General features: G+C 42.8%; 1 protein-coding gene across 1 annotated transcript; it reads right to left on the bottom strand.

Annotated features, from left to right (window-relative positions):
* Positions 1-9,946: 9,946 nt before the first annotated feature.
* LOC136012537 (olfactory receptor 10AC1-like) lies at positions 9,947-11,083 on the bottom strand. The gene has a single exon (XM_065675632.1). It carries the CDS (start codon positions 11,081-11,083, stop codon positions 10,073-10,075), a length of 1,011 nt encoding a protein of 336 aa, XP_065531704.1. The 3' UTR covers positions 9,947-10,072.
* Positions 11,084-13,419: the final 2,336 nt, after the last annotated feature.

The following is a 13,419-nucleotide window of genomic DNA, read 5'->3' as shown; positions in this document are numbered from 1 at the left end:
GCTCGGTCCATTTCCCTGCGGTAATGTGGCTGATGCCGTCCTCGCAGCAGGTATCTGGGAGGATTTCCTAAGTCTGTACGCAGTGGAAGCGGCCGTGGCTATGCCACAGAGTGCTAGCCATGCTGTTTTATCTGGCAGAAGTACTGTTTTTCTTTCAGCAAGTGCCTCAGCATCAGTGAATGGTGCCTGCTTTTCAATAGGAAAAAAATCATGGGAGAGGAACTGAGCCAGGATTCTCTTTCTATGTAGGAAAGATTTTAGTTTCCTTCCCAAAGCACATAAATATGAAATAACTTGCTTTTTGTTGTATCTCCTTCTGCCATTCATAAAGGAGGTTACTCCCAACCATACACAGCTTTTCCACCCCTCCCCATAAAATACAGATGGCATTTTTCCTCCACTTGCTGTAAGGCTGCATTCCTCCTGCTCTCTTCCTCCTCCTCCTCAAGGAAGGCTAAAGAAAGGACTTTGTCAGGATGGCTATTGAAGCTAGGGGATCTCCACCCATGGAGATGTTCCAGACTCTCCAGGACACGGCCATGAGCAACTTACCTACCTCTGGAGTCATCCCTGCTGTGAGCAAGGGTTGTGACTACACACCTCCTGAGGTCCTTTACATTTTTGTGGTGAGCTCTGTGATTCTCTAACCATACATCTTTGGCAAACCCAAGAAGTTTGAACACTGGCGAAAGAAATTTGAGAACAAATGGTTAAAATACTGAAGTTTTACATTTTACATGGCACATGAAGTAAAACACCAGTGCAAATAATTCAAATGTTAATGTTATATCTTAAATTTATTCAATTTAAATTATTCAAATGTTAATAGTTATATCTTAAATTTATTCCAGTTTCATCCTGTCCAAAGTGTTCTTTCTCAGTCTTCAGTGCTGTCTTAGATTTTTAGGCCCACCTTTCCCCCACCTTTGAATGACTCCCACTGCAGCACCAGGATAAGGTTGTCCTTGTCTACATCCTGTACCTTGTTTGCACTACTGGAATGTATCCATTTCAGTCTTTGTAAAATACTGTGCCTTCTTCAGTCTACAATGTGCAATGGGGCAGATCGACCCATGGCTAACATCTTTGTGATAGGTGAGGCCTACATAGACATGAAATGGGAAAGAACGATTTGCAACTGGAGGGTAGGGTTCTAGGGCATCTCAGGGGCTCATATTCTTCCTAAGGCAAAAAAAAAAGGATAAATCAGTGTTGCAACCTTACATTCAGTTCCTCAGGGTTATCTGAGTTTGCATCTTCAGAATCTCAGAAGTACCAAAGCTCTAGGGTGGAGAAGCTGGGGATGCTCTGTCTCTGTTTCATTAGTGAGCAGGTAGTCAGGTTATTTGCTCTAAGCTATTTGGAATAGGCAGGAACAGATTTACTGGGGCTTATTGGAGGAGATGGCCTAGAAAGGACTTACTTTCTTTTTTCCCCTTTGTTAGTGTTGGCTGATGAACATCAGAAATTGAGGTATTCCAGATGATGGTGGTCAGAAGTCACATGTACTTTTCTGACTGGAGTTCACCTACTGTAGCTCCCAGTCAGAATGTGTCCAATGATAGCCAAACAGCAAGATCAAGATCTGCAGGAGATCTATAAGCAGGTAAGCATAAAGAAGTAGAAACCCCAAATGCCTGGAATTTTACTGTGTCCTTCTCTGCACTGAAATACAGACCCAAAGGGAAAAAGAGAGAATCTACACAGACACTGTACCCAGTACAGTGGAGTACTACATATGAATTATTCATACAACTCACTGAGTATTTTCACTTACAGCATCATTTTGCTTGTGCATCATAAGATTGGATTTTGTCTTTGTAAATAAATAAATAAATAAATAAATAAAAATCATAGACTCATAGAATCAACCAGGTTGGAAAAGACCTTTAAGCTCATCAGGTCCAACCATTCCCCAGCACCGCCAAGGCCACCACTAACGCATGTCACTGGGGGCTTCGTCTACGCAGTGTGTGAATGCTTCCAGGGATGATGACACCAGCACTGCCCTGGGCAGCCTGTTCCAATGCCTGAGCACCCTTTGGGGCAGGAATTGTTTCTCATCTCCATCTAAACCTCCCCTGGTGCAGCTTGAGGCTGTTTCCTCTTGTCCCATCCCTTGTTCCTTGGGAGAAGAGACCAATCCCACCTCACCATATCCTCCTGTCAGGCAGTTGTAGGGAGCAATAAGGTCCCCCCTGAGCCTTCTCTTTGCCAGACTGACCCCCCCCAGGTCCCTCAGCCGTTCCCCATCACACTTGTGTTCCAGGCCCTGCACCAGCTCCATTGCCCTTCTCCGGCCCCGCTCCAGCACCTCAATGTCTCTCTTGTAGTGAGGGGCCCAGAACTGAACACAGGATTCAAGGTGCAGCCTCACCAGTGCCTAGTAGAGGGGGAAAAATAATCTTTATGATCAGATTTTATGATTCTGTGATTAACACCTCCATGCCACTGTTGTGGCTTCTCAGTGGGCTTCCCATCTCTTGCATGCTTTTTGATGGTAAGAAAATAACTGTAGTGTTAGTATGTCTGTAGGGTTGAATCTCATCCTGTGTTTATAGTTCCTCTGAGTATTTCTGAATCACAGGGCATATCTTTTTTTGATTCACTTTCTCAGTATCCTGTTTCATGTATCACTAAGGTTAGGTATCTAGCTGGAAAACATCACTACACAACACACCTGGGCTTTCCTCCTACAGATATGTGGGCCTGTGGTGAGGGAAGTGAGGGGGAAGGGTATGCACCAGGTCTTGCCTTGAGGTACTGTTGGGACAGTCAAAAGGCACTCCCAAGACTGAGTTGGGACGTGCTTCTTTTGAACTGCAGTTCAGACAGATCTCTTTCATATGTTTCTTATAAATTGTTTATTGTGATTGTTGCTGCTCACATTTTAGAGCTGCGAGTTTCACTGTTGTGCTGTTAAATGTCCTTCTAGATTATGCATGAAACTGAACCTGGAAACAATCTCTGGAGTTCCTCACTTGATGTTACATCCGAAACTATCAAAGCATCCCTTTCGTGCTGATAACTTGAACCTCTGCATCCTGAACTGGCTTTCAGGAAGGTGTTATAGTAACACAGATGTATAGGGCTCCCGGGGGCCCCAATCTCGTGTTGCAACAAGCCGCACTTCAGCCTAAAGGAGGAACTTGCCCTTGTTCTGTGGCATCTGATTCACTCCTTTTATCCACTCTCTCTGCAACTTTAAGAAAAATCCCTGACAGTTCTGTAGAACATAGGGGATGCTCTGTTTCAGTGTCTAATTCCCTGTAGAGAATATGTACTCTCCCTCTTATTCTTTCCTCCATAACCACAGTTTAATATTGTAGTGTTTTCTTTTTTTATCTTGGAAAGTTTTCTGGCTTTACTCCATCAGCAATTATCTTGGAATATTTCAAACAACTGACTTCAGACAGTCTACCTGCAGAAAATAGACTCCTACCATCTAGTGGTTTAAGCTGTTAAATTAGTTTCATACATTGACTTTTAACATACAGAAACTCAGGAGCACAAGTGACTCCTGTTAATCATGAAATGGTGACCCCTAGCTTAGGGACTTCAGGACTTGACTGCACAAGTAGTCAAGCTGGTTATCTTTCTCCCCTGAGAAGAATAACAAGGGTGAGGGAATGAATTAAGCTGATAGAGACAGGGAGTAGATGTGGGGTTTCATTCCCAGTAGAAGCAGGGTACACTCCCTCACTCTTCCTCACATATCTGGAGAGAAACACCCTTGGAGATGTATAGGGTCTATGAAGACAGGCTGAGAAAGTTGAGGTTGTTCAGCCTGGAGAAGAGAAGGCTCCAGGGAGACCTTAGAGCAGCTTCCAGTGCCCTAAGGGGCCTAGAAGAAAGCTGGAGAGGGCTTTGGACATGGGCCTGTAGGAACAGGACAATGGGAATGGCTTTAAACTGAAAGAGGACAGATTACATATATATTAGCAAGGAAATCTTCCCAGTAAGGGTGCTGAGGCGCTGGCACAGGGTGCACAGAGAAGCTGTGGCTGCCCCATCCCTGGCAGTGCTCAAGGCCAGGTTGGATGGGGCTTGGAGCAACCTGCTCTAGTGGAAGGTGTCCCTGCCTGTGGCAGGGGGTTGGAACTGGATGAGCTTTAAGGGTCCCTTCCAACCCCAACCAGTCTGTGATTCTTTGATTCTGAAAAGTGGAACCCTGTAAACCCAGCCGTATTCATAAAACTGCCCTAAGTGGTACAAGTCTGGTGACAAGAGTTAGTTACTTTCTAATAGATATTATAGCACATTATATACTTATAAATCCAAAAAGTGCAATTCTACCACTTATTTACCCCTCCTCTCCGAGAGCACATCTTCCTGGGCACGTATTTATTTATCTTGGTGGCATTAAGTTTTCAGTAGTTTATTACTTGTATTACTTGACCTCAGGAAGAAAAATAGGGGAAAAAATACCAGTATTCAACTTCTTCTTGAGCATTAGCAACACTAAAGCATATGCACAATAAACATCAAATTTGACCCAAAGAAATCTGATTTCTAGTAGCGATGTGTATGACTTCTTCAAGTACGCTGTGGAAAATACAATACTATTTTAGTAGTTGAATCCAGCTCAAAATAGAGCAGTAGTAGTCTCTGCACGACAGATACATACCCCTCTGTCATTTGTCATTAGTTCATATTCTCTAGCTGTTCTTTCCCACTCTTGGATTAATGATGCTTAAGCATGAAAATACCTCACCAACACCGAAGACAATCAGCATTAACACCACGCAGCTAGCAGCCATATCACTAGTCGCTTTGACAGTGTGAGTCTGAATTACTTTTCTCTACACTGAGCTAGATGTGTGAATTAACCAAGCTGTTAATTTCTAAGGGGTTTAATAGGAATTTTAAAGCTTTTATGTCTGTTTCAAGTCTACAGATATTTTTATGGTCCTCTTCTTGCCAGTTTTCTCCACAATCTAAATGCAATAAAATTGCCCATATTTTTTGCTGTTTTGGCTGAATTTTGGTGTTGTAGCATTGCTGTCCTGTGCAGAAAGGGAACAGTTGCCACCGGTCGCTGTAGTAACAACCTGTGTTCATTCGGAGTGGTTTCAATGTTGACATCAAGAGAAGATATTTGAAAGAGACACCTTGCTGTCTTGCAGCTGGAAAGAGGGCATTGATTGCAGTAGCATTTTCCCAACTCACCGTCAAGTCTATTTCCAGTTCAGCTCCCCATTTGATTTTTGAAACTTGAACTCTTCATTAAATGAAACATAAAAACTAAAATGAATGCTGAGAGCAACCACCGTAAAACATGGCACAGATTTTAGGAGACCTGATTTTCAGCAGTGACGGGGCTAGAGGCAGATGCTGCTGAGCCATCTGGTCTTCCCTCAGCTTTACATGCCAATTTGTAGAACCAGACTGTCTCGTATCTTTGCATTTATGCAGGTAAAGCTAAAGGTACACACTGGATGGGTATTGACATTCCATTCTCCCTTTTTCATGGACTTTGGAAGACAACTGAACACAGAGGATCTTCAGAGCTAGGAGCTTTAGGTTGCAGATACAATGCTGGAATTATAGCACCTTCAGTCAGCTTTTTGATGTGGAGATGATTGCAGGACAGAGTAAAACTGACTCTGAAACCAACCAGCTGGCATGGAGCTTCACCTCATGCCTCAACTCTACTTTGGTCTCCAGGTATTTCTTGTCCTATGTTCCTGGTTGCTTCCATTAAAACGGACTTTAAGGCCTGCACAGCAACCCAGTTGGAGAATAAAAAGCTTTTAGAGTTTAGGATTTTTTTTATTCTGGAGGGGAAGGGCAGAATATTTAACATATTTGTTCCCCATTAACCTGTTTATAGGGGTGTGGACTTCTTTTATATCGTATAGATCCTATCAGATTGTATATGCTGGGTAGGTAATTTCATATAATGGCACAAAGCAATCTCAGGAAGGACTCATGTCTTCTTCTGTAAATCTTCTATCTGTAAATATCCTATAGCTTTTTAGTTTTTGTCATAGTAAAGTCAATATTGCTCTTGCCCTTGGCATGTTGAATTATAAACATGAGGAAAACAGACCTTTTCTCACTAAAGCAAATCCCCATCTTTGACAGCTTTTCACCTGTGTGATAATAAAGTAAGTACACTTTCTAGGTTTAATCCTTTCCCCACATCCATTTTCACTGGCTACAATTCCATTCTTGTAAATTGCTGTATTAATTTCACCCTGATGCTTTCCCTCTGCTTCAGATCAAAGGACAAAATAAGCTATTTGGGTAAATACAGGATTATCTGCAGGTTTTCTGAGATTTTAAAGAATCAAGAAGATGGAAGGCTGGTGGACTCACTTTCCATGAAAGCCAGAATGGATAGGCTGTAATAATATGACAGGGAAGTCAATACACTGAAACTTCCTCCGTGCTCTTAAAATTGGACTTCTGGCGGAATTTCCACTGTCCTAATCCATAACAGAAACACATTCCCTGAGTAAACTGTTTGTATTTAGATTCCTAGAAAAGTAAGGAAACATGTTCAATACAAGTGCATTGAAGTCTTTTAGGAGACTGATTATTTATAGTAACAATTTTTAGGAAATCTCTTACCTGGATTGTCAGCAAAACATGGCAGTGTGCAAAAAAAAGGAGCTTTCACTGGTTTCTCTGTACTAAAAAGGAGATTTCACTGCTGCCCTACCAGTATCAGTGGTACTGGTAGGTAGCAGTCAAGATACCACCTTTAAGTATCTCCTTGAGTGAAGGTACCTCTTTGATTGGTATGTGCCATTCAAGGTAGTGGATCCTGAGTACCCTGAATGTTATGCGATGTCTCTGCCACCATCCTCCAAATTCTCCTTAGTTTTTATGTGATTTTACAGCCTTACTGGTGCTAAACCACTGAGAAAAGCACTGATCTGTGTTCTCATCCAGTGCCTTGTTCAGGGCAGCCTTTACAAAATGAATTGCAAGGATGAATACTTGTTTTTTATAGCTGTATAAACCACGAGGGGATTCTTAGAGGTGTTTTAGCTAGTTTCATTGGAAAACTTCATAAAACCTGTGTTTGCCAATGTCTGGCCTCTGCGAATTTGGAGGTGTAAGCATTCTTGTGAGAAAGGACAGGATCATTTTATGGAGTGCATATACTGGGTGGTCTTGAAACCCTGCCCAACCCAAACAGTTGTGATGCCCTATACGTCTTTGGCTGGAGGTGGAATATACGCTTGCCTAATTCTGCACTGCCTGACTGGATCCTGCTGTTCCCTGTGAAGTTCTGAAAAGGATGCTGAGGAGGGACTCTTCATTAGGGACTGTAGTGATAGGACAAGGGGTAACGGGTTAAAACTTAAACAAGAGAAGTTTAGGTTAGATATAAGGAAGAAGTTCTCTACTATGAGGGTGGTGAGGCACTGGAATGGGTTGCCCAGGGAAGCTGTGAATGCTCCGTCCCTGGCAGTGTTCAAGGCCAGGTTGCATGGAGCCTTGGGTGACTTGGTTTAGTGCAAGGTGTCCCTGCCCATGGCAGCTGGGTTGGAACTGGGTGATCTTAAGGTCCTTTCCAAGCCTAACTATTCTGTGATTCTATGATTATCTTTATTTTTTTTCTGTCCTCATGCACCAGGGATGTTTCTGTCTTACTTCACTTGAGCACTATGCTGGTTCTGGGTCAACAGCACTGAAATAGCCACTTGTAAAGGTGGATGGTGGGTGTGTGGAAGAGGGACCTCAGGCAGCTGCAGGCAATTGAATGATAACATTCAAAAGGAAAGCAGTTCTGTTGTCTCCTACACATTGTTGCTGCTCTTGCCTCATAAGCTTCCTTCTTCCCACTCTCCTCCCTGAGTTCTCTCTACAGATCTATACAGCAAAGCCCTGCACTCAACACAGCTGGGCATAAGAGAGGGGCCAAGGGTGCTGTGAATGGGTGTGGGAATACTGGTGAGGATAGTGAGATGCTCTGGGATATCTCCTCACTCCATTCATCTGCAAGGACATTGGGTGGAGACTGTCTTTGCAGAACGCCTTCACTGCTTGTTTTGCTTCCCACATGTGTCTCGGAGCTAAAGAGCTGGGAGTCTGGCCTGGCTGCTGCTTTAGTTATGTCATCCCTCCCAAAGGCATCATTCATATTCTTACACTGAGGAGAGACCTGCTGAGGTGCAGTTGTTCACAAGGAACACCCCTTGTTAAGGACACAGCCCTGCTATCTTCTCACAGCTAGCAGCAGACAGTTATATCTCTGCTACCCCATCCCTACACCAGCTACAGAAACACGAGGGCCTCTGCCAAGGTTTTGACACTATTATAAACCTCAGTGTTTTCTGCCCTTTATTGCCATTTATGATTTGAGCGTATCAATACCTCCTAGAGGCAGGTTAGAAACCTGTGATGTAGAATCCTACTAATCTCAGAAAGGTCTCTACTTGAGCCAATGCTTTCAGCAGGATTAACTTCAAGGCTTGATGGACTTGACAGGATTTGCAATTGATGCTTCCGTTTTGTCCTATGGTCATTACAGTTGCTTAATAGAATTTGATTCAAAGTACTTCTCTAATGTACTTCTGAACTACTTCTCTGTTTGTAAGTAACGTGCTTTTCCCCTTCTCATGTTTCAAGAACTGGCAGGTGATTAAAATGTTCACTACAACTTTGATAATTTTAAATAATGAAGCTGAACCTTTGCTTACAGCAGTAATTAGGTATTCATTGACATGAGAGCCAGTAGTCTGTGTTAATGTTTCAGGCTGACTAGACTGTCAACTTGAAGACAGCTTTTAATGTGAGTTTTCAGTTCCATTTTTCTCTCTTGTCTGATGGCTCCAAGTTAACTTCTTTAGCTACAGTGCCAATTTTTTACATTATTCAAATCCACCATAATTTTTAATGATTGTATCCCAGAGAAAGCAAAAATCACTCTGCTCTCTCAGCCTGCCAAGGGAAAGAGCTGAGGGCATCTGGGGTGATGAAATTCCTTTGGATTACAGAGAGAAACAGAAGCAAGCCTTTTAATTTGTTTTACTTTTCCCCAACAATTTGATATGCAAGAGGTGGGTTCTGAATCATAGGGTCTGTTTGGGGCTTTAGACATGGAGGAGGGAAGTATTGAATAAAATAATGAAGTTTCTTCTTCCCCTGCTGTTCCTGTCCAAAACTGATCTTCCATAATTTGTCTGAGTCCTCTTGTTCTGCCTACATGTAGGAAACACACAAAATAACACTACACTGTACCTTTCAGACTCTTGTGTCTGCTGCATCCAGCATGTGCTGTAACTCACTGGTTTTGTTAAAGAAATGACAATAACAGTGACAGTGGTATTATTAATCTTACGACAATGGATTTCAACACTTCTCAGGCATCCTTGTTTAGATGATACAGTCGTTCCTGGTAAAAGTCACCTGATAAGACCAGTTTCTTAGCCTTTATGTTGCCATAGGAACAATTCAAACCTAAAGCATCTCCTTGTAAAACAAAAGGTTGCTTCCTGCAAAACTGGTATAGGAAAGTCATATTGTCAAATTGATGACACTTTCATTTTCATTATCTAGAGTAACTCAAAGTAAGATGATTTCACATGAATGATCCAGTGATGGGACACTGGAGCGCAGTCTTCTGCTACATTTGGAGAAGACCACCGCTTAATTTCCTTTTCTTTCTAGGTATGGGCTTTCTTCTTCCAACCTTCCCATAAACACCTTTAGATTTTTTGTTCTGATGAACTTACCAGTCTAAACTCTTTTATTTACTTCCCAGTTTCCAGTTTCTACTTTCATCTTGACAGAAATATAATGAAACCAATGCAGCAGCTTTAAATAATTCCGTGTTGATCTTTTGTGCTGAGATTACCATGATCTGTGATCACAGAAGTGAGACCATGAATGGATCAAAGCTTTTCATCCTCAAAAGTCATTGAAGCATTTCCTTTTAGGTAAAGTGCTATGTTAGAGACCTTTATTTTTTTGTTAGATCTGGGTGGTTTTTTTAGCAGAGGTGTCTTTTTGTCATTCATGTGTTTATGTATGTTGAATTCTGCCTGGATATTTGCTGTAGGATCTGGTCCTAACATGGTTATGGGACCATTTTCCAACAAGCACGTTTGATGTACTAAAATTTACCACATATGCATATAACAGCTCTGATAGAATCAGAGTTCAGCTGAGCTATTTTCTTCCTCCTGAACATTTTCCTGAGGACCCTCTTGATTTCCTTGTTCCTCAGGCTATAAATGAGGGGATACAGTAATGGAGTAATGTTGGTGTAGACCAGAGACACCATCTTGTCTCGAGCTGGTGAGTAACTGGACTTAGGACGAATGTACATGAAGGTGGCACACCCATAGTGCAGCAAGGTGATGGCCAAGTGCGTAATGCAAGTGGAAAAGGCCTTGCCCCTTCCCATGGAGGAGGTGATGTGTAACGAAGCAGAAGCAATGCAAACATACGAGGTCAGGATAAGGAGGAAGGGGAACAGCAGAAGGAGCATGCAGGCAGCCAGCAAGGGCAGCTCAGAGGAATAACCCTGTCTACAGGTGAGGTGCAGCACAGCAGGGACATCGCAGAAGAAGTGGTTGATACGATGAGACCGACAGAAAGGTAAGCGGAAAACAGCCACTGTCAACCCCAGGGCGATAGCAAAGCTTCCCAGACAGCATGCCACAGCCAGCCTGAGGCAGAACCCCTCACTCATCACGGCCACGTAGTGAAGTGGCTGGCAGATGGCAATGTAGCGGTCGTATGACATGGCTACCAGGAGGAAGCATTCAGCCCCGCCGAGTGCCACAAAGAGGTGCATTTGTGCAGCACAGCCTATGAAAGAAATAGTGCTGCCGTCCACCACTATCAGGGCAAGGAGTGCCTTTGGGACAATGACTAAGGTATAGCAGAGCTCGATGGCAGAGAGCAGGCAGAGGAAGGAAAGCATGGGAGGACGGGAAGTCTGCATAACCACTGCCATGAAGATCATCAGATTCCCTGCCAATGTGACCAAATGGACAACGAGAAAGATAAGGAAGATGAGGACTCGCAGACAGAGCAGCTCAGAGAAGCCGAGCAGGAGGAACTCCATGGTTGCATCAGTGCTCTTATTGTCCCTCTCCATGCAGCCTTCACATGGCATCTAAAGGGAGAGAAACAGAAGGGAGACAGTTGAATTTGACCCAATGCCTGACAATCAGTTCCACATAGGAAATAATGTTAAAGCTCACTGTGTGGGGAGGAAGGTGATTTCATTTAAAACCAAAACTGATCTCACTCAGCCTCATTTAACACACTCTCAGACACATATTCTCACAGCCACCAAGGTTCTTGTGCTCAAATGATCTGCCTAGGATTCTTTGCCATGACATTGATGACAAGGAATGTCATCTGTTGTGTCTTCATCACATCTTCTGAGTTGTTCTTAGATGACCATGTGCAGGTTTTGAACATGCATTAGGTACCCGTTAGGAGTTGACACTGATTAGGCACTCCATCCTGTCCTGCTTTTGAAAGTCATAATTGGATGCTCCCTCCTAATCTGAGTGTCGAAAGAAGCTGTAGATGGATGTGTTAGGATCTTGATGACCATCAACACTTAGGTCTTGCAGACATTCTGCTACTGCTCTTTCTGGTGCTTCCACTCCTTGGCAAACCTGTTTGTTCTCTATTCACACCAATACTGCATTTCTGTACATCTGTGCCGGAGACGTACAGGGGCAACCAAACAGTGAGCTGGATCTTCTGCTCTACAGTCTGACTCCAATTAATGGGAATTCGAGGTGTTCACTGCCTGCCTCCTTCCTTCCCTACAACGGATCTGCCTCAAGGTTCATTTGGAAACAGGGTTTCAAATGGAAAGGGTCAGTGGTTAGACATGAGGATTCTAAAATTAGAGCTGGCATTTTGGCTGCTTACATCTTTATGCCTGTCTCAGCCCTATGGCATCAGAGTTAAAGTAAACAAACTTCCAAAGTCAAAACTAAGATGTCCATTGCAATGTGATCTGTATGAAGAAAATACAAAGCTAACAGCTTGGACTTAGAATGAGGTCTTCTTATCACAGGAAGAATGAAAAGTTCCTAGGAATGTGAAGTGATGCAAAGCTGTTTTAAGTTGTAAAAAGCTAGAAAAGACAAGGATGTAGAGAGCCTTATAATAATAAATTACATGAGCCTCATAATAATAAACTACATATACTGGTCACAGGTGAACAGTGCTTATTGCTCATGTGTTCATTATGTAATGTAATATTTACTATAAGGAATAATTCCAACTCTTTCTACACTTTCTGTAAAAGAGGAATAAAAGCAGAAATACCTTGAAGACTTCTGCTCATATGAAAAAAAATCCAGCAATATTTAAGTATGAAAGAAGATGGAAAATCACGTTAAATATTCCAATGCCATCATGAAAAGAATATAGGAAATGGGAAGCTGATGGAAAAAATTGTTAGTGAAGACATGGATTTTCCTGGAAAGAAGACATCTTTAAAAAGGTGCAGAAAGAATTAATCAATAAAGTTGAGGAAGTGAATCTGATAAGCCTATACACCTTTATTTTTGCTACTGCAGTCACTAGAACGTGCTGGCTTCCTTGTGATCCAGCATCTCAGCAGGATTCAAAACATCTGGGGACTCAGGTGAATAATGCAAACATCCACAATTATATTACCTCAGTTGCAAAACTAGGAATTAAATCTCTGTGCTTCAGAGCATAAGTCAGCAAAATTACAAACTCGGGAAGAAACTTTACCATAAGCCTCAAGACAAAAATAATGGACAGTCAGTGATCGAGAAGGAGCTCTTTAGAGAGTGCAGAGGGAGCAGTGGTCCTGCAACAGCAACAAAGACTACTTCTAGACACAGTTTTCGGGGTTTATAAAGCCATGGCTAACTCCTATATCCACCTTTTGCTCCTGCAGAACCTCCAGACAGCTCTTCTAAACAGTCTGGGTATAAAGCTTTCTTGACACTGCATGCGAGTAATCAGTCTTCACAGAAAACAGGATTGGTACATGATGACTGCTGACTGGAATCACTAGGAATCAGCTGTGGCTCCCCTCACTTCAAGTACCAAGACTTCAGGAGATTCTACTAAACACAACAAAGCTAAAGGGTGGGTAAGAAAAAAGGGGCTCCCTTCTTTTCGTTTGAAACTGATCTCTTCAGTGAGAACATACCGTCTCTGGGTTAGAAGATGAGGAAATAGAGACTTCTTCCTCCTGATGATGTGCGCAGTTCAGTCTGGGCTGAGATTCTGCCTCTTGCCCACACTGGGGTCCCTCTGGCTGTGAGTGTCCTTAGAGGCAATTTTTTCTTTCAGCATTTCATAATCATCCTCTGTTCTTTTCTGCAGGATCCAGTTCCTTATATATAATGTGACACAGAGGTCTCTCCTCTTCCCTGATGCCTCTTCCCTCCTTGCATGAGTGACAGGCAGTTCCGTTCCTCCCAAGAAAAGGAAGTTTGCAGTTTT

This window comes from Lathamus discolor, chromosome 4 (genome assembly GCF_037157495.1).
Source record: "Lathamus discolor isolate bLatDis1 chromosome 4, bLatDis1.hap1, whole genome shotgun sequence".
Classification (NCBI taxonomy): Eukaryota; Metazoa; Chordata; class Aves; order Psittaciformes; family Psittacidae; genus Lathamus; species Lathamus discolor.
Note: the sequence above shows the minus strand (reverse complement) of the source record. Positions and strands in the feature narration are given on the sequence as shown.